The 19647-nt window shown below is 38.9% G+C and overlaps 1 protein-coding gene across 1 annotated transcript in view; it reads right to left on the reverse strand.

Annotated features, from left to right (window-relative positions):
- Positions 1–19647, reverse strand: part of HYDIN (HYDIN axonemal central pair apparatus protein) — a 355182-nt gene that overhangs the window by 164581 nt on the left and 170954 nt on the right. The window contains exons 17-18 of the mRNA XM_019653707.1: positions 18497–18661; positions 16776–16928 (exon numbers count right to left, since the gene is read on the reverse strand). Of these exons, the coding sequence (XP_019509252.1) occupies positions 16776–16928; positions 18497–18661 (318 nt within the window). The remainder of the gene's footprint in view (positions 1–16775; positions 16929–18496; positions 18662–19647) is intronic.

Raw genomic sequence — 19647 nt, forward strand, 5'->3', positions numbered from 1 at the left:
TCTCCTGCTGAAGACACTGGATGGCACTCCAGTATCTGAACCAGTGGCGCTCAATCTTTTATCCCCTTTGAGAAAGCTATGGAGCCCCTCCACAGAGAATGGACACACACACACACACTCACACTCACTCTCTCTCTCTGTAAACATATCCCCTAAACTTTACAATTTCCAGGGTTGATGGAACCTAAATATGAGTTTTACACTGTGTACATGTATTATTTATTTTTAAAGAAAAAATTTCTAAGAAAGTAAGAAACTGGGAATGAAGCAAGAGAGCAGACAGTTAAAATTAAATGGGCTCTAAAGTGTTGAGTTAGGATGAGTTATTTATTCAATAAATATAAGCGTTTGTCTTCTCATTACACAAATAACATTATCTTTATAAAAACAAAAGGAAGTGAAAGATAAGGAAAAAATCACTCATGGTGCCACCCTGCAGATAACACTATTAAATTTTTGGTGTACACCTTTTGGAACTTTACTGTGTATGCATGTTTGTCTGTGTATTCCTGCCCTCCCCCATCAGATAATCACTATTTCATTACCAGCCATTTTTACTTGACAATATGGTATAGTCACTTTTGATATGAATTATTAAGGAATATTCCTGTACACATTATTTTCAGTGACTTTTGTGTTGCAAACAAGACTAGTATGCCAGGTAGGAGCCCCTGGTCTGGAGGATCTATTCCAATTTCTTTTCTTTTCTTTTTTTTTTTTTAAAGATTTTAATTGGGGAATTGGGGGATGGGAACAGCGCTGGGGAATTGGGGAAAGGGGAATAGACAATTTGCTGTCCTTTTTGTTCTTCTGTCTAATTGTGGAGGACGTTGCTTCACCGGCCCAAGTTGGCACCATCATTGCGCTCTTCCCGGGTGAGGCAGATCAGTCACCAGCTTCTGGACGGTCGCTCACTGCGGCTGCTGGCCACTCACGCTGGCTGCTGGCTACACACGGTAGCCCATGGCAACCCACTGCCGCAGGGGCTGCAGCCTACGCCATCGCTGGTGACTCATGGCAGCCCAGCTCCAGGTTGAGCTGTTGTTCAGCATCTTAGCTGTAGAGGGCAGTGTCACTGGCCCTCATATGTGGGATCCGAACCGGGGCCCTCTGGCGTCCTAAGCCAGCTCTTAACCATTGCGTCACTTGGCCAGCCCTCTATTCCAATTTCTTCATCAGCGGGCCCCAGTGCACTTCTCCAGGCTGACTTCCGAGGCACTGTCAATTTCCAGCAGGTACCCTTGGCATCAGGCACACCAGACCATTCACCCTTCTCAAGGGTGCTGCACATCATTGCATTTAACTCTGCTGTCCTCTGGAAATGGACACCCATTTCCCTGTCCTCTTCCTCCTTACCCTTCAAATCTCCACTCAAATGTTCCTGTGAACATTTTTAAATTTTATACAAGAATTAATCAGTTCCTCCTCCATGCTTGCAAATAACACAACACACTATTAACACCCTATTATTCGTGTGTTCATTTCTTTTTTGAGATTGTGAACTCTTTGAAGACAGAGGCCATCCTATTTATTTTTATGCCTCTCATGCCAGTTAGTAAATGCAGGTAACAGAGTTAGTACCAGGCCTGGGGAAGACACTCAAAACATATTCATTGGTCAATAAAATATACAAAAATTTTCAGCATCACCAGCAAATCAAAGAAACACAAACTTAACTGACAACACAACACTTTTTCATCTGCCAGATTTGGCAAAAACAAACAAGATGTTGGCAAGGGCCTGGAAGAGGGTGGCATTCTTCACTACTGCCAGTGTGTGTGTGGGGAGAGGTGAGATGTAAACTGGTACAAATTTTCCGGGAGATAATTTCATAAGATGTATCAAGACTTTTAGCTTCCTTCATATCATTGGACACAGCAACTCTATTTCTAAAAATTTAGTCTAAGGAGACAGTTAAGGATGTGAGCAGTAATTAAAACAGGAACACTGCTTACAGTGGTGAAAAACTGGACAGAATCTACGAGTAGGGGATTTGTTAAATCAACTATGGTGGAGCCAAATGATGCAATGAAGTCAGTCACTGAAAATGGCGTGTACAGGAATATCCCTTAATAATTTGTATCAAAAGTGACTGCACTATATTGCCGAGTGAAAATGGCTGGTAACCAAATAGTGATTATCTGATGAGGGAGGGCAGGAATACACAAACATGCATACACAGTAAAGTTTCGAAAGGTATACACCAAAAATTTAATAGTGTTATGTGCAGGGTGGCACCATGAGTGATTTTTTTCCTTATCTTTCACTTCTTTTTGTTTTTATAAAGATAATGTTATTTGTGTAACAAGAAGACACACTCTCATATTTATTGAATAACATCCTAACTCAACACTTTAGAGCCCATTTCATTTTAACTCTGTCTGCTCTCTTGCTTCAGTTTCATTCCCAGTTTCTTTCTTTCTTAGAGATTTTGCTTTAAATATAATTAATACATGTACACAATGTAAAACTCCTATGGATTCAAGGGTAAAGTCTCTCTCTCTCTCATGAGCCATGGCCACTAGTTACTATCCCCAGAGGCAGCCACTGTTAGCAGTTTCCTGCATAGCTTTCCAGAAATACTTATGACTAAAAAAAAGCGTATTTGCATATATAGTTTTTCTTGCATAAATGGTAGCATACTTATACATACTGTCCCGCAGGATGATTTAAAATTTAAAAATTTATTTTTATGAAATGTATACTTGTACATACACACAACTTACAGAGTCTAATGGTTCTACAAAGGCATGTTGTAAAAAATAGTAGTTCCTTGAACCTACTCTCCTGCTCTTCCCCACCCTTGCCCATTAACGAGGCAACCGCTATCAATTCTTTCAGCATCTTCTTTTGTGTTTGCCGCTATATCTCTAGTAATCTACAGCTACTTCTCAATTTTTCAGTGTAAGCATTATCCATTTGCTTTTATGGAAGACAGTGATAGCTTTATTTTCTCCCTCTCTCCATGTCTCTTTCTCTCACCTTGTTAATGTCTACTGTCTACTGTCAGAGCACAAACAGGCAGAATAGATTCTTTGGTGGGTAATGACAATGAAAGCCATCCCTTAAAAGTGACATGAGTTGGTATCGTAGTTCGGGCTGTTATACCAGAATACCATAGACTAGGTAGTTTGTAAATAACAGAAATTTTTCATAGTTCTGGAAGAGGGACGTCTAAAATCAGAGTATGGAGATGTTCATGTTCTGTTGAGAGCTCTCTTCCACGCTGCAGACAGCCATGTTTCTCATTGTATCCTCCTCACATGATGGAGAGGGCAAGACTGGGGTCTCTTTTATGAGGGCACTAATCCCATTCATGGAGAGTCTACCCTCATGATCTCATGACCTCTCAAAGGCCTCACTTCCTTACACCATCACATTGGGGATTAGGGTTTCATTATATGCATTTGGGGGACACACAAACATTTAGTCCATAACGGTTAGGTTGATGATGATGCTAGTAATGGGGAAGAAGTTATACATTTTTACAGAGGAGGGAAGGTGGGATTTGAAAAAAAAAACAACAACTCTACATTTGATCCATATAAAGGAAGTTTTACCTTAATCTCTCTCCGTGGTGACAAGTATTAACTGTATGCCTGAATAATAATTAGAAAAAAAAACAATTTGCTAAAGCTAATTAAAAGCTGGGACAGGCAGAATGAAGATGAAAAGGCTTGCAAAACACGCAGGAAGCCAATATATTTTTCTTTTATTTTCTGAATAGCTCATTAGTGACAAGGGAGCCAAACCTTCTCCTTTCATTTTGGCTTTAGCTTCTACTCAAACTAATCATATTCAATCAGTAGAGCCATCATTCTAAATTCAGGGAAGGTGCTGACCAATCATGTTACCTAACAATCAATAGCTTTCTCTCTCTCAGTGTGGTTTATAATCAATATGACCTGCTAAAATCTGTCTTCTGGGTTTCACATTTAGCTTTGCCAAAGTAAAAAAGGTCTCAAGTGAGGATGGAGCTGAGAGGCTCACAGCTTGCTATCAAGCACAAACCTTTACTTCTGGAAGTTTCTTGATATTATTGCCACTGGTATCCTTTTGTCACTGAATGAGTCACTGAGCAGGAAGAACATAATCCATTTTGGAATGATTATGACTTTATGCAGTAAAAGAAAAGATGTCTACTATAATAGACTAGAATGTTATTTTCTTCTTATTTCCTCATTCCTGTGATTTTATTTTACAAATTTTACAATTAAGGCAAAGACATAAGAACTCTACTTTTATGCCAACCGAGGACACATTTCACCAACCTTTTGTAAGTGCTCACTGTTAATATAAAAAGCACTATGAAAAGAATTTAAGAGAACTGACTATAAATCAATGGCCTTAAAACATGCTTTTCACTCTAACGCAGAAAAAAGGAGATAAAATTCTGAAGAACCAGGCTTAGTTGTACTCAAATACAAGATAAACACAGTATGGATCAGCAGTGGAACAGAAACAAAAAGAGGAGGCTGAAGCCACAAACTTCCTGGGCTCTTGGTCCTGAAACCAGTAAAGGAAGCTCAAGGGAGAAAAATGGAAACCAAAAGTATCCTGCAGGAAGTAAGGGATAAGGACCAAGGTCCCCAGCCAAGAGAACTTCCCTGCATTTGGAAGAAGGCTGAACAAAGATGTGATGTTCCTGAGGCTATAGTCTACACACAGACTTGTGCCTGTGGTGGTGGGCGTGGTGGTGGTAAAGTCGAGACTGTCATGTAAACAGGCTCTACACTAAGCCACTGTTCAGTACAATGACTGAATCTCTGATTTCTCCAACATCACCCTGGGAAAAAAGGCTCAACACCTGATTCTGGACTGGTGATATTTTTCCAGGGTGAAAGCAAATGTAAAAAATGCTAGACAGGGAGGTAAGAGCACTGAGAATGAGAGAAAAACATACCCCGCCACCACCACCAGATTAATCTGTCATTTAAAATTCCAAATGCTAAGGATAACTGCAAACAATGTTAACAAATTCATTCTTGAGTAATCAACAGAGCTAACTAAAATTGATTAGAAAATGTGCCTAAGATCTTCAAACCATATTTATATATGGTTTATGAAATAAAAATGTATAAGAGATATAAATCAAGAATCATGGCTATGAATAACCAATTATAAATCTTGGAATTGAAAAAGAATAGTCACTGAAATTAAACTAAAAAAGTAAATAGATGAGATAAACTTTAGACTTGCCAGAATCAAAGACAGAATTTGTAAATTGGAGCATACCACTGAAAAGGCAGCAAAGAGAGATGAAGAAATGAAAGATATGAATGAGAAATAAAAGCAGACACATAGAATTGTATGGGAACATATGTGTGTATATGTATGTATACACACATATGGATATGTGTGTATTTTTTTTTCTCAAAGTAGAAACAAAGAATTGGCAGAGAAAAAATTTGAAGAGTTAATGCCAAAAAACTTTCCAGCATTTAAGGGTTAAATCCTCTGCTACACTAAAGAGACATTTAAGGAGGTCAAGAATAAAAACACAGTCTTAGCAGCAACTAATGAGAGGAAAAATTACTTATAAAAAATAATAATCAGACTAACAGCAGAATTTTATCTGCAACAATTTTTTTTTTTTTTAGCTGAGCCATCCTGCCACCTGTTGGCAGCTCAGTGGCAGCTCAGCTCGGGCCTGACTCAAACCGCTGTTGCTCAGAATTCAAACTCTTAAGCGAGCTCTGAACCAACTGAGCCACTCGGTCGGCCCTATCTGTAACAATTGATACCAGAAATCCATCTTCAAAGAAAAAAAAAAACTTTGTCAAATAGAAAAACCTGTTATACTCAGCAAAACTATCATGCAAGAGTGAAGGTGAAATCAAGATACAGTCAAACATACATAACCTATGAGACCTCTATCCAAAACTTAGAAAGATATAACTTAGCAAGAGGAAATATAAATCAAGAAGGAAGCAGAGAGATATACAACATAAGAAAAGAATGGGGCCGGCCAAGTACTGCATTGGTTGGGTTGGCTTGGGATGCCAGATCTGAGCAGTACAGCCCTGGTTCGAATCCCACATTAGGGCCAGTGACGCTGTGCCCTCTATAGCAAAGATGGTGAACAACAGCTTGACCTGGAGCTGGGCTGCCCTGAGTCGCCGTTGATGGCGTAGGCTGCAATGAAGCTGCAGTGGGCTGCCATAGGCTACCGTGAGTGGCTGGCAGACAGTGTGTGTGGCCGGCAGCCGGCGTGAGCTGCCAAGAGCTGCCGTGAGCAGCCATCCAGAGGCTGGTGACTGATCTGCCTCACCCAGGAAGAGCACAATGATAATACCAATATGAGCCAGTGAAGCGACGTCCTCCACAACTAGACTGAAGAACAAAAGGACAGCAACTTGTCTGTTACCTTTCCCAGATTCCCCAATGCGGTTCCCCTCCCCCAATTCCCCAATAAAATCTTTTAAAAAAATAAAATAAGAGAAGAATGCAGAAAAATCAGCAAACTGTTTGGTAATTGGTGAGTAGCTAATTACTGACTGACAAAAATCAACAACTTTGTGGTAAAAAAAAAAGATGATCCAAAATTCTACACAATAATAAAAAATGATGGGAGTGGGAAAAGGTCAAGATATAGTAAGTGTGTGATAAGGTCCTTATTTTATCCTTAAAACCAAGGTACTCAATTCTTTCATTATTGTCAGAAAATACGTAACTTATTTGTTAACAATATAAGTAGAGCTACTTAAATTAAAGAAATAAAATAATAAAATCCATAGCTTCCAAATAAGTACAGAAAAAATGTAAGTGAGGTAGTAGTAATTGGAAGGTTTGGAGAAAACTTATCAATCCATTGCAAAGCAAAAAAGAAGAAAATTTTAAAAAGGAAGAAAACAGCATAGTATATATATGATGACATAGAAGTGAGTCCATATACATCAATAATCACAAAAATTTTAAAGGTTTAGTCTTGGTATGGTAGGTTGAATAATGGCCCTCCAAAGATGTCCATGTCCTACTATGACGTTAAGTGAAATGTCAGTCAGAGAAAGACAAATACCATATGATTTCACTTATATGTGGAATCTAAAAAACTGAATGAATGAGCAAAGTAAACAGAAGTGGTCTCAGAGATATAGAGGAACAACTGATGGCTGCTAGTTGGGGGGGGGTGGGGATGAGGGAGAAGGGGAAGGAATTAGACAGCATAAATACGTAACTACAATGTTGCCACAGGGACATGAAAGACAGTTGGAGGAATATAATAATGTTGTAAATATTTTGTAGGGTGTCAGATGGTCACATGTCTTGCTAGGGAGACCACATCACAGATGGGGTAGAGACTTGATCACTGGGGGTAGAGACTTGATCACTGCACTGTACACCTGAAGCTGATGTTGTATAATATTGTATGTCAACTATATGTGAATATATATATATATATATATATATATATATATATATAAAAGTCATGGGATGTGGAGTATAGTGTGGGAGTGGGGTCAAGGGAATTGTAATAGATATGTATGATATTGGGGGGGAGTGGGGCGGCAGATTGGGGGAGGGGGGTTTTCACTTCGAGGGGTAAAAAGTATATATTTCACTGTGTTATACAGCTGAAACTAATTATAAAAAGTGTGTATTTCACAATAAAAAATAATTTTAAAAAATATGTCCATGTCCTAATCCCTGATATCTGTGAATATGTTGTGTTACATGTCAAAAAGGACTATCAGATGTGATTAAGGTCTTGAGATGAAGAGATTATCCCAGATTATTGGTGTGGGCCCAGTGTAATCACAAAGGTGCTTATAAGAAGGCAAGAGGATCAGTTAGAGAGAAAGGATGTGAGGATTGAAGCAGAGGTAAGAGCAGAGAAGATGCTATGCTGATGGCTTTGAAGATGGAGGAAGAGGCCATGAGCCAAGGAATGCAGGTGGTCTCCAGAAGCTAGAAAAGGCAAGGAAAGAGATTCTCCTCCAAGTCCAAAAAAGCCTGATACACACATTTTACACTACTGACCTTCAGAATTGTAAGATAATAAATTAGTTACAGCAGCAACAAAAAACTAATATATTTATCAATTAAATGACAGTCTATCATTAGATTTTGAAAAATCCAGTCATATGCTATTTAAAAGAGATCTTAAACAAATCAACACACACACACAAATCTGAAAATAAAGGAATGAAAAGACATATCAGGCAAATGCTAACTAAAAGAAAGTTGCTATAGCAATATTACTACCAGGCAAAATAGAATTTAAGTCAGAAAGCATAAATAGGGATAAAAATGGACAATATATTATGAAAAAAAGAATAATATACCAAGAAGAAATAAAAGTCATGAATTTATATGCACTATCAACATAGCTTTGAAATATATGAAGCAAACTGACATAATTATAAGGAGAAATGAAAAAGTGGGAGATTTTGATAAAATTCTATTAGAAACTGTTATACAAATAACTAGTAAGGCTGTAAAAGATTTAAACAATATAGTTAATAAGCTTGATCTAATAGAAATATACATACAGACAGATAGATGGTTAGTCTGTTGTACTCAATGACTAGATAATCTATATTATTTTTTAAGGTCATGTGAGATATTTATAAAAACCAAATATAGCTATGTCCCACCAAACACAAATTCAAAGACAATGTGTCATAAAAACCATGCATTCCAACTTCATCATGTTACAAGTTATCTATTAAAATTCTATTAAAAAATGTTAAGAATTAAAAATATATACCCATTTTAATTCACATATTAAAGAAAATATCACAGTAGAGATTATATTTATAGCAAAAAAGTATTACAAATAAAAATGTGTGCTATGCAGCTAAAGTGTTGCATAAAGAGAATATTTATAAACTTTGAATGTGCTGTTAAACTCAAATTTAAAATATACAAGTGAAACATTCAAATTAAAGTGTTTCAGAAAAGACAAAGTAATTGTAAAGAAAGCAGAGAGGAAAAAATGGTAAAACTAAGAGCAGAAATTAGTGTATGAACGTTTTTAAATCATAAAAAATATTTGGAATAATTTTAGGCCAATACATTAAAAAACTTAGCTAGAATAAAAACTTTCCAGAAAAATTTAAATGTAAATGATCAATATAGAAAAAAATCATTACATAAAATTTCCTTACCACTTCCTGTACACCTCCTACCCTCAATAAACACATCAAGATCCTGTGACTAAATGGCTTTATCATCAAGGAATATATCCTACTTTATATAGATTTCAAGATAGAAAAAGAGGTAAAGCTAACTCATAAGAATAAAATATTCTTGATACAAAACCAGAAAAGTGCAATGTAAAAAAAATTTTAAACCAACAGATGCAAAATGTAAATAATACGATAGCAATTATATCAGCAGTGTATTCAAATAATAATATAACTGGCTGAATTCATCCCAAGAATGTAAAGATGATTCACAACTAGAAAATCTATTAATTTAATTCATCGTATTAACAGATTAAAGTAGAAAAATCATATCATCTGATTAGATATGGGAAATGCATTAGGTTTCAGCACATATTTATGATAACAAAGTAGGAATGATGAGAACTTCCTTAATGTGACACAAGAATTTACCAAAAATCTGTAGGCGATATTATGCTTAAAGTGAAACATTTGAAGCTCATTCATTAAAGTCAGAAATAAGACAAAGATCCCCACTTTAACTTACTCTACTATTCAATGTTACATTAAAGATCCTATCCAATACGATGGGGCAAGAATAAGCAGCAAGGTTATAAAGGCTGGAAAGGAAGTCTGAAGATGAGAGTTTACCAACAATTAGAACTAGGCAAGATAGAAAGCTGATACAGATGGAGTATACAAATTCAACAGTGTTCCTATACATGATTAATATCTAATTAGAAAAGGCAATGCAAATAAGGTAACATTCATGAGAAGGAACTTAGAGGAGAGGACAAAAGATGTGTGAGACTTTATTAAAGGACATAAAATAAATCCTATTAGATATTTAGACTAATTATAGCAGTACAGCTCTACTGTCTGTTTTCTAGGTGTGTAAATTTGGAGAACTTATTCATCATCCCTGTGCCTCACTTTACTCATCAGTAAAATAGAGATAATAATAAAACTCACCTAATCAAGTTGTTGAGAATTACATAAAATAATACACACAAAGGACTCAGAACAGAGGCTGGTAGGTACTCGTTGTTAGCTATTAGCGTTATTATTAAGCTGTATCATTTAAGACAGTGAGGGTATTGACAATGGGGTAAAAAAATGGAAAATAACAAAAAGCTCAGAAATATACCGAGGCACAAATTAGATCTGGAATATAACAGAGAAAGCACTGTAAATCAGTGGACAATGAAAGGACTATTAAGTAACTGGTGATAGGACAACTAGCTTTCTTTATGGAAAAAGTAAACTTCATTCACATTACATATAAAAATAAACTTAGCTAGATTAAAGACCTGAAAAATAAGAGCCTAAAACTATCTAAATAGAAGAGGCTGGATATGTTTCTTAAACCACAAATAAAAATAAGACACAAGAAACTAAAAGATTCATAAAGTTGACATCAAAATTAAAAACATCTCTAAAAAAATCCAAAACCCCATTTATAAGCAAAGGGTTAGTATCCACAATGCACACAGAACATCTACAAAGAGATTATTGATAATAGATAATTGACAGAAGAGGAAACACTAGTGAAAAAATTCTCAACCTCAAGAGTAATAAGGCAAATACAAATTAAATTGTACTTCATTTTCAGACTAGCAAGAACTTGAGTCTGACCATACTAAGTTTTAGCCCACTAGAGAAACAGCGATTTCAAACACTCCTGAAGGTACATTGATAGAATCACTTTGCAGAGTAATTTGGCAATATCTAATGAAGTTGAAAATATACCTGTCTTAAGACCCAACAATTCCAATGCTAGATATTAAACACACACAACCACACACACACACACACACAAAAGTAAATGTATCTTGCATACATACACAAGGAGACATACATTTTGTTCACTACAGCATTGTTACAATAACCCAACTGTCCACTAGTAGGCAAGGAAATACACATACTACTGGTAAATGGAATACACACAGCAGCTAAAATGAACTAAGTAGACTGATATGTATTAACATGGATAGATATTGGAAACATAATCTTGAGGGCCGGCCGAGTGGCGCGATGGTTAAGAACTCGCTTGGGATGCCAGAGGGCCCCGGTTCGGATCCCACATATGAGGGCCAGTGACACTGCCCTCTACAGCTAAGATGCTGAACAACAGTTCAACCTGGAGCTGGGCTGCCATGAGTCGCTGGCAACGGCGTTGGCTGCAGTCCCTGTGGCAGTGGGTTGCCATGGGCTACCGTATGTAGCCAGCAGCCGCAGTGAGCGGCTGTCCAGAAGCCGGCGACTGATCTGCCTCGCCAGGGAAGAGCGTAATGATGGTGCCAACTTGGGCTAGTGAAGCATCCTCCACAACTAGATTGAAGAACAAAACGACAGCAACTTGTCTGTTCCCCTTCCCCCAATTCCCCAGCACTGTTCCCATCCCCCCAATTACCCAATAAAAATCTTAAAAAAAAAAAAAAAAGAAACATAATCTTGAATCTAAAAAACAAGTTGCAAGATGTTACATGCAGTGATACAACTTACATTTTAAAGCAACAAAATGCTCACTATCTAGTATTTATGAATACATATATACCTGTAATAAGATTGAAAATAAACATGGCTTGGATACACATTAAATTCATGATTAAGGTTGCCTCTGGGGAAAGGATAAAATGGGATTGGCAAGGAGACTATATGGAACTCCAACTTTAATATTTGATTTTTTCCAAATAAAGGATCTGAGGTAAATGCGGGAAAGGTTAACAAGTGTTAGATTTGAGTGGCAAGTGTATCTCTTGAATTTTTCTGTTTTAAAAAATATGTTAAATATACACTGACTTCTAGAAACAAATATTTCTGTGATGAAACAAGAAAAGACTGACTAAAATTCAGAAAATGTGAGTTGCAGCAGAGGAGCTGCCATCCTTTTACTGTGCAACCTTGGGCAGCAATCTGAGCCAAGAGAACCTCAGTGATCTGATCTGTTAAATGTGGACACTGCAAACCTAAATGGAGCGGGCAAATATGGAGGACACAGAAAGCGCCACGGCATAAATCATATTCAACATGAGTTTAACTATGAGCTAAAAACCAAAGATTATATTGCAAATGTTTTAGTAAACATAGCTACCATTTTGCAAAGCCCTCAGAAACAAACAAACAAAAAGAATATAAAGAGGTAAAATAACCCCAGTTGGTTTCTGATTTATGCCCATTTCTTTCTTTTTCCTTCTATCATTTTTTTTTCTTACCTGCTTCCTTCCCTTGAAATAATGGTTCACTCTGAGGGCAGAGCTAATCTACACACTGAAGGCTGAGAAACAGCTCATTCTACCTTCTCTTCACACACATTATGGAGTGTAATATCTTAATAACATCATCTATCAAAAAGCCTCGGAGAATTATTGTTTGTCATTAGAAATCTTTCTAGCACCAACTCCCCAGTACAGTAAGTGCCCCTTTGGCAGGACTGAGCTCTAGATCTACAGTGTGAGCTTCAGGTGTGTAGGGATGGTGCAGTGTGGGAGGTATAGCTACAGATTTCAACAGACCAGCTGCTACAAGTCAAATATGAGCTTTCCAGAACACCTACAATTTCACTATCTCCTGAAATGGACAGGGTCCAGCACCGAAAGTCTCACTGGATATAAAATGCCCGCCAATCTCCTTCTGGGTTTGCGTATTTATTTTGTTAAAATGGGTCATAACTTTGTATTTAAACCCTTTTAAGAGTTATAATAGTGAAGAATTTTTGCGTACATTTCCATATGTGAACAGGATGTTTTGTCATACTACATTACAAAGGATCAAAAATGTGGAAAACTAGATTGTGTCTATTTCAGATATACAGTTGAAGGAATTATGGTTGAAAAATGATATCATGGAGGTTATTTGCATATGTACATTTCAACACATATCTGCATAAAATGAAGACTATCTGGTACTTCTGTATATTTGAGAAATGCTCCTTAACTTCTTCTCATGCCTTTTAACAAAACCTGCTCTTCTAGGTGTCTAACTTTAATGGTCTTTTCTGAACATGAAACCAAAATCCTTGCACCATTTCCAGGTCCATTTTAATAACCACTGATGAGGCAATGTTAGGAAAAGGGCATGTGTCTGAAATGGGACCCCCAGGGGTCGGAGCCAGGCTCTGCCACTTCGTAGTTATGGCAATTTACTTGGTCTGTCTGCATCTCTGTTTCTACCTCATTAAAATGGGCGTTATGATAGTATTCCTCTCACGGAGTTGGAGTAAATAAAATACTGCATATAAAGTAGCAAATATAACTAAACAAACATTAATCATAATTAATGTCACTGTATATCATCATCATAATTGCCAAGCTTGCTGCTAGATGCTGGGAATTCAAAGCAGAGATCTTTGTCATTTGAAGGGGACAGGCATAGAAACAAGTAAATATAGGAAGGGGGTCCCCATTTAAACAAGGAAATAACCCACTTGCTTAGGGTCTGAAGGAGATGGAAAAGTCCAATGATTCTCTTGCCAACATACCACTGTGTATGGCCATGACAAGTGACCAAGAAGATAAATGTTGAAAAAGAACCATGCTTGAATGAGACATCAGAATTCCTGGATCCTGAACATTCTAGAGATCTAACTACAACGGGCTGTCCCTCAGATCACAGAGGCAGAAGGCCGCTATGAAGATGTTTCAGTGCCAGCTGCATCTCAAGGTGTCACTGACATTTGTACACAAGCTCTCAAGTTAACAGTACCCGAGGCTGAATGAGAGCCAAGAGTGAAAGGGAAAGAGTTCCACATGCTTCCAGACAAGTGCTGAGCCCTGCACTTGCTTGGCCTAGCAAGGGGCACCCATGCAAACAAGGCCTCTATCTGCCAGCCCTGTGCTGAGGTCCCAGAGCCTGGGGGGAAGCTACCATATTCTCGCCCAGAAAGGGGGCATCTATCTTGCTGAAGGAAACCATAGAGTCTTGCCAAAAGGGCCTTTTGTGCTCTGCTTTCACATTCTGATATATTTTACCCCTCCAAACTGGAGGTGACTCAACTCTATTGTTTTGAGTCCTTCAGCTTAATCCAAATAAGTCAGCCCCTGGAAACCTTTAGGGAGGCTGGTATTTCAGGCATTCCAAAACAAAGAACTTACTGCTCCAGGTCACAGAACACTCATCTTTTACCAACCTTTTTTTTTTTTTTTTACTTTCAGGATAAGTTAAGCTTTAATGGAAAGAAAAAAATGATAATTGTCAGTGTTTCTTCACTCCATATTATATGGAGGTTTCAGTTTTTTTAAAAAATCCTTTTTTTTTTTGTATAGCATCTATTTCTGAGAAATTCAAAATTGCTCTAAGTGTCATTTATCTTCCCAACATCACGGTTAAGGTGGGCTTCCAGCCTCCCATCTCCTCACCCCTTCAGCTGCTAACAAACAGATGTTTCTTGCTGAGGGAGAATCTAATCGCAGTGCTGGCCCTGATGTGTACGCCATGCACAAGGCGAGTGTGACAGACGGCTGACAGTGGGTGCCACATCTGCGGAGGGCTGGCAGCCAAAAGAGGAGAGGGAACAACCCCTCCTTTCAGAGCATCCACAGGAAAAGAGAAGAACTTCCAGACTTGAATTCATAGCAATAACCGAAGACATGAACAATGTGCCCTTGACCTTACTTATTTCTCAGTGAGCTAGAAATGAAATGCAACAAACATGTGACCACCACTCACCTGGGTACTGAGCTGTAGGCTTAGGGAACCAACAGCTATTAATTAAAACTCTTTCCTAATGCTAAGTAATTTCCGTAAGAATGAATTTGCGGGTTCAGTGCTGCACATGAAGTTGAAATTAATAAATGATATTTCTATTCCTTCCCACTGTAGTTAATGTCTAAGTTAGCATAACTCAATTTCTGTAATATTAACACATATAGTATTTACTAGGAAATCTATCAAAAATCCCAGTCAAAATATGAAAAGAGTTTAATTTTCACCTATGAGAATTACAGTTGGAACAACTCTGAAGCTGTAAGGGCAATCAACCCAATAAACACCAGTTTTCCGGGAGAGAACTGAGAGAAAACACATTTACAGCAGATCACTTAAATCACACGGATGGCTCCTTGGAACTGAAGCTGGCTAACTTAAGAGGATATTAAAGAATCAAAAGATAGAATCATGAAACCTTTGTGGAAAAGAAAAGTTCCATTTTAACAGTTAGTTGGGTTATTCAATAAATACACTATATTAGTAAAAAAAAATGATAGGTCCTTCATGTACTTTTTGTTTCTTGAAATGTACCAAAAGTCACCATAAAAAGTGAAACCTGGAGATGTCTGAGAATGAAGGGGGAGGCAATGAGAAAGGGAATAGCTGCTGTATTTGTATGTAAGCACTGCTGCGGTTTCTGCCCATATCCTTCCCCCATAATCCACTCAGACCCTCCAGTGCCCACCTCTCACCACCCTGGACAGGTTGGCTGACCCTCTTCCTCCCCCACTGTGAAGTCTGTACGTACAAAACTAGACAGGAAGCAACACTTTCAAAGCAATTCCACCAAACCCATCAATGCCCATGCTTTCCACCAAACATCAAGTAATTGGATAAAGACTAGCAAAGGCATCTTTTCTGTTGGATTTGCCTTTAAACACTATTACACATTATTCTTTACACAAGGTCCACAAGACACTGGAACAAGAGTGGGGTTGTGTCCAAAAAGTTAAAAAGAGCAGTGACCGTACAGGAAATGGCTGCCTTTCCAAGGAGTAATGATGAATGATAATAAAAATGAATAATGATATGGTAAATGGCTGCTAATTGGGACCAATGACTCTGAGGAGCTGTCACAAGTCAGCAGAAAACTATGATCCTATTCATTCTGATAGTGACTTTTATAAAATTAATATTTGATTCTTTTTTTCAGAAATATCTGGCAAATGTTGAAACCAAATGTTAGCATTCATTCAAGTATCAATAATTTGGGGATAGGAGAAGGGATATACTATTTAAATTTTTATACTTAAATTTAGAAAGTTTTTTAAAAATCAAGAATACTTTAATTACTGGATTGGAAATTCCTAAATTCTGCAAAAAATATCTCTGTTAAAAAATTATCTTACAGAAGACTAACAAATCTAAATATTATAAACTATCCAGAAATAAGACAAAAGGCTCATTTCTACAACCATTTTATATCTATCTTTGTACCTATCTTTGCTTCACTATTTAATTTCTACTTCTGGCAAATACTATCTTATATTTCATATATCCTTATAAACTACATTAAAATATTGCTAGAAGGAAGAGAGAATAAATAATAGAATGAGCATTATCAACAAATTTGTAGCCAAAAGGGTTCAAATTTTTAAAAGGAAGCATTTTCAGTTACAGAGACATTTAAAAGGTATTTTCTGGAGGTGTGGGGCTGGGTTTAGACACAGTTCAGTGAGCATCTTCTGAAATGAGCATCTTTAGCACCTTCCTTAACTGAGATTATAGTAAATATATATATATGCTTGTTAACCGAACTACATGCATATTGTGTTTCTTAGTCAACAAAAAGATTCTAATGAAGAGGAATTGGGGATGAGAATGGCATAGCTTAATGCAAATGAACCATGTAAATCTGCTTCTGGTGATCATTTTCAAAGGCATGTTGCAAAAACAGGGCCACTGCCTAGAAGACTTGGGCAAAGCTGTATTTTCATCACATGACAGTCCCAGTCTACTCACCATGTGTGCCCGAAATACTCCAGGGATGAAGGACTGGTTAGATAGCCTGAGAATCCTGGAGAAGTCCTTTAGGACATCGATAGTGCCGAAATCAATTTGAAAGGGCCGCACGTAGATAACAGGGCCTTCTCCGATGCTCCTTACGTGACATACCTGTATTCCCGGAGAAAGTATACAGGAATGGCTGAAAATGTCTGGCCTTTCAAACCAATTGAAACAAGCTTCTAGTTGCCCCTTTAATAAAAAAGCAGTGGCATAAAAGGAAGCTTATTAGAACTAACATCCCTTCTTCCTCTGTGGTCAGAGGGACAGAGGGATGGCCATGGTGGTCAGACCCCCATAAATCCAGTCTGGAATTCCTCCCCGAGAAGGATGATTTGCCTGCCTGGGGCAGCTCAGAGCTTGCACTGAGGGGAAACCAGAGTAGTGGCCCTCTACCTGCCAGCCATCACTCCAGCCTCCAGAACACTTAGCACGGGGCTAAGGACCTGCACTTCAGAGTCGGAAGTGGCTGCATTGAGCCCTGTTCTGTTGCTTTAGTAGTGGCACACAGGGCCATCCACGGCACACAGCTGTGCAGGTTGGGGACTGAAATCCACCTGCTCTGCTTCCCTCGCCCTGGGCCCTCAGCCAGACACTGTGTCTGCCTGAGGAAAGGGGCCTTTTTCTTTCATAAAGTGCTGCGCTCAGCAACTGACCCTCCCAAGAGCTGCATTTCTGCAAGGAAGGCACAGTGTTGGCTGGCAGGGGGCCTGGCCCAGTGGCACCTTTCAGGTTGACCTGACTTTGTGATGCTGCTTTGTAAGTCAGGTGGCTTATCTATGGCATCGTCTATAGAAGAGATAAAGGCAAAATCCTAGTTTATTATGCTCGCTAAGCAATCAGAATCACTTCAAACAAATGTATGCTGATCATCTAGCTCCCAGGGAAACCAAACGTTTAGGAATTCATAGCCTGTTAGGCAGCTTCCTTCAAGATTCAAGATTCATTTTCCGATTCAGCTCAGGCAGCAGAAAGCTTTCCATGTCTGCCTCTTCCACACTTGGAGAGAGGCTATGTCTCTTACCAGTTTCCGTAGGTTAAGTTGGGCAATAAGTCCAGTCAATATACTTGAAAAACTCCAGTGAACTGTGAGTGAAGCTGATCTCAGAGCCCACATGCTGCAAGTGGGTGATGCCCAAACCCAGCTTTGCAAGAGGAATAGCCGAGAAGGTTGTTAACCATACAGAGGTGCTCTCCCCTCAGAGATGCTGATGGATAGGTCTAGAGAAGGGTCAGGCATATCATTGTGTGAAAAATTCCTGATAGGAGTTTAAGGACAAGTGCTACAAAACACCACTACTTTTGGATGTGTCCACAAATAGAGTCCCAAAATAACACATCGCTAGTTTTATACCATTGCAGAGTGAAAATGTAGAACTCTAGAACTACTGAAGGAAATGCAAACATGGTGTGCGCCTTAAATGCAGAGACTTGAAATGTTTGGTAAGAAGTACAGCAATTTGGGTGACCGGTTAGTTCAGTTGGTGAGAGTGTGCTGCTGATAACACCAAGGTTAACGGTTCGATTCCCGCATGGGCCACTGTGAGCTGTGACCTCCTTAAAAGAGTCAACTATACCATTGTAGCATGAGGGCAATGTGTAACCAATTACCATGTCTGTTCCCCAATAAAAATTTTTTTTTTTAAAGAAGTACAGCAATTCTGAAAATTGGCTCTCACCAGAGGAGGGTCCTGGCTCCCGAAGATGGAGATGTAAACTGTGGCCCTGTGCTCCGCAATGGCCTGGGTCTCCAAGGTCAAAGGTATGTGAACGGTGCTGTGGGGAGAGATGATTCCACAGGGGCTGGGACTAGAGAGCCACACAGCGGACGAGGCCTCATATACCTGGTGGGAGAGACAGGCCAGAAAAATAAGCAAGCCCTCGGCATAGTATGAAATTAACAGTATGTTAGATTATTTTAAGACAAGTGTCCCGTGTCCACGGAGGAGCTTTAGAAGTGCATCACCATTCAAGTACGTAGCGAATGAGCAACCCCTATTCTGCCAAAAGAAAGTGTAGTTAAGTGGGGTGTGCATAAGGCCCCAAATCCAAAATGTACAGCCCAGCAAGATGCAGACACTACCCACACTGCCCAGGACAGCAGCTTCACGTGGCCACTGTCCCTAACCTGACCCTCCATGCCTTCAAGCTTTACCCCCCACCCCTCATCCCTCTGTGCCCCATCAATAAAGGCCATTGGGATGTCCCGAACACATGCTACTGCCTCCCACCTCCAACTCTTCGCACTTGTGTTTTCTCGCCCTGGAATGTTCTCTCCCTTTGACCTGACTGCACCCTCATCTGGAATACCCCCAGGGATCCCCAGTGCCCTAGAGTCAGAGCTTTTCCTCTGTCCCCAGGGAGCATCCTGCAGTCCTTTTCCATAACGCGCACTACCTATGTGTTCATCTTCACCGCATAAGGCTGTAAATTTTTTAGGGCACCACCTAGGCCTCTTCTCAATACATGTCCACTTTCTAGCCCCAATCAGATGCTCGATACATGTTTTTTAAATGGAGAAATAGGTAGGTGAATGAATGAATGAATGTCGTCCAGTGTCTACCAACATATGCTGCTCAGAACCCTGTTCTGCAGAGTATCACTAGCATTTATGCAATGACAACAAGCACAAATAAAACTTTAAAAATCCCATGGCCAAAGAAAGAAATCCGCAGAGACACCCCCCCACAGGGATGATCACCCCTCACTGCCAGTGTCTGCACAGCCGGAACTGGGCTAATCCTGTGAAAGGATGAGAACTGACAGGTAGTGTGTGGTAGGTTGGTAGGGGGCTTGTTGCTCTCCAATTCCAGGTGGTGAGATCAATGCA

The sequence above is a fragment of the Hipposideros armiger genome, unplaced genomic scaffold, assembly GCF_001890085.2.
Source record: "Hipposideros armiger isolate ML-2016 unplaced genomic scaffold, ASM189008v1 scaffold_9, whole genome shotgun sequence".
Lineage (NCBI taxonomy): Eukaryota > Metazoa > Chordata > Mammalia > Chiroptera > Hipposideridae > Hipposideros > Hipposideros armiger.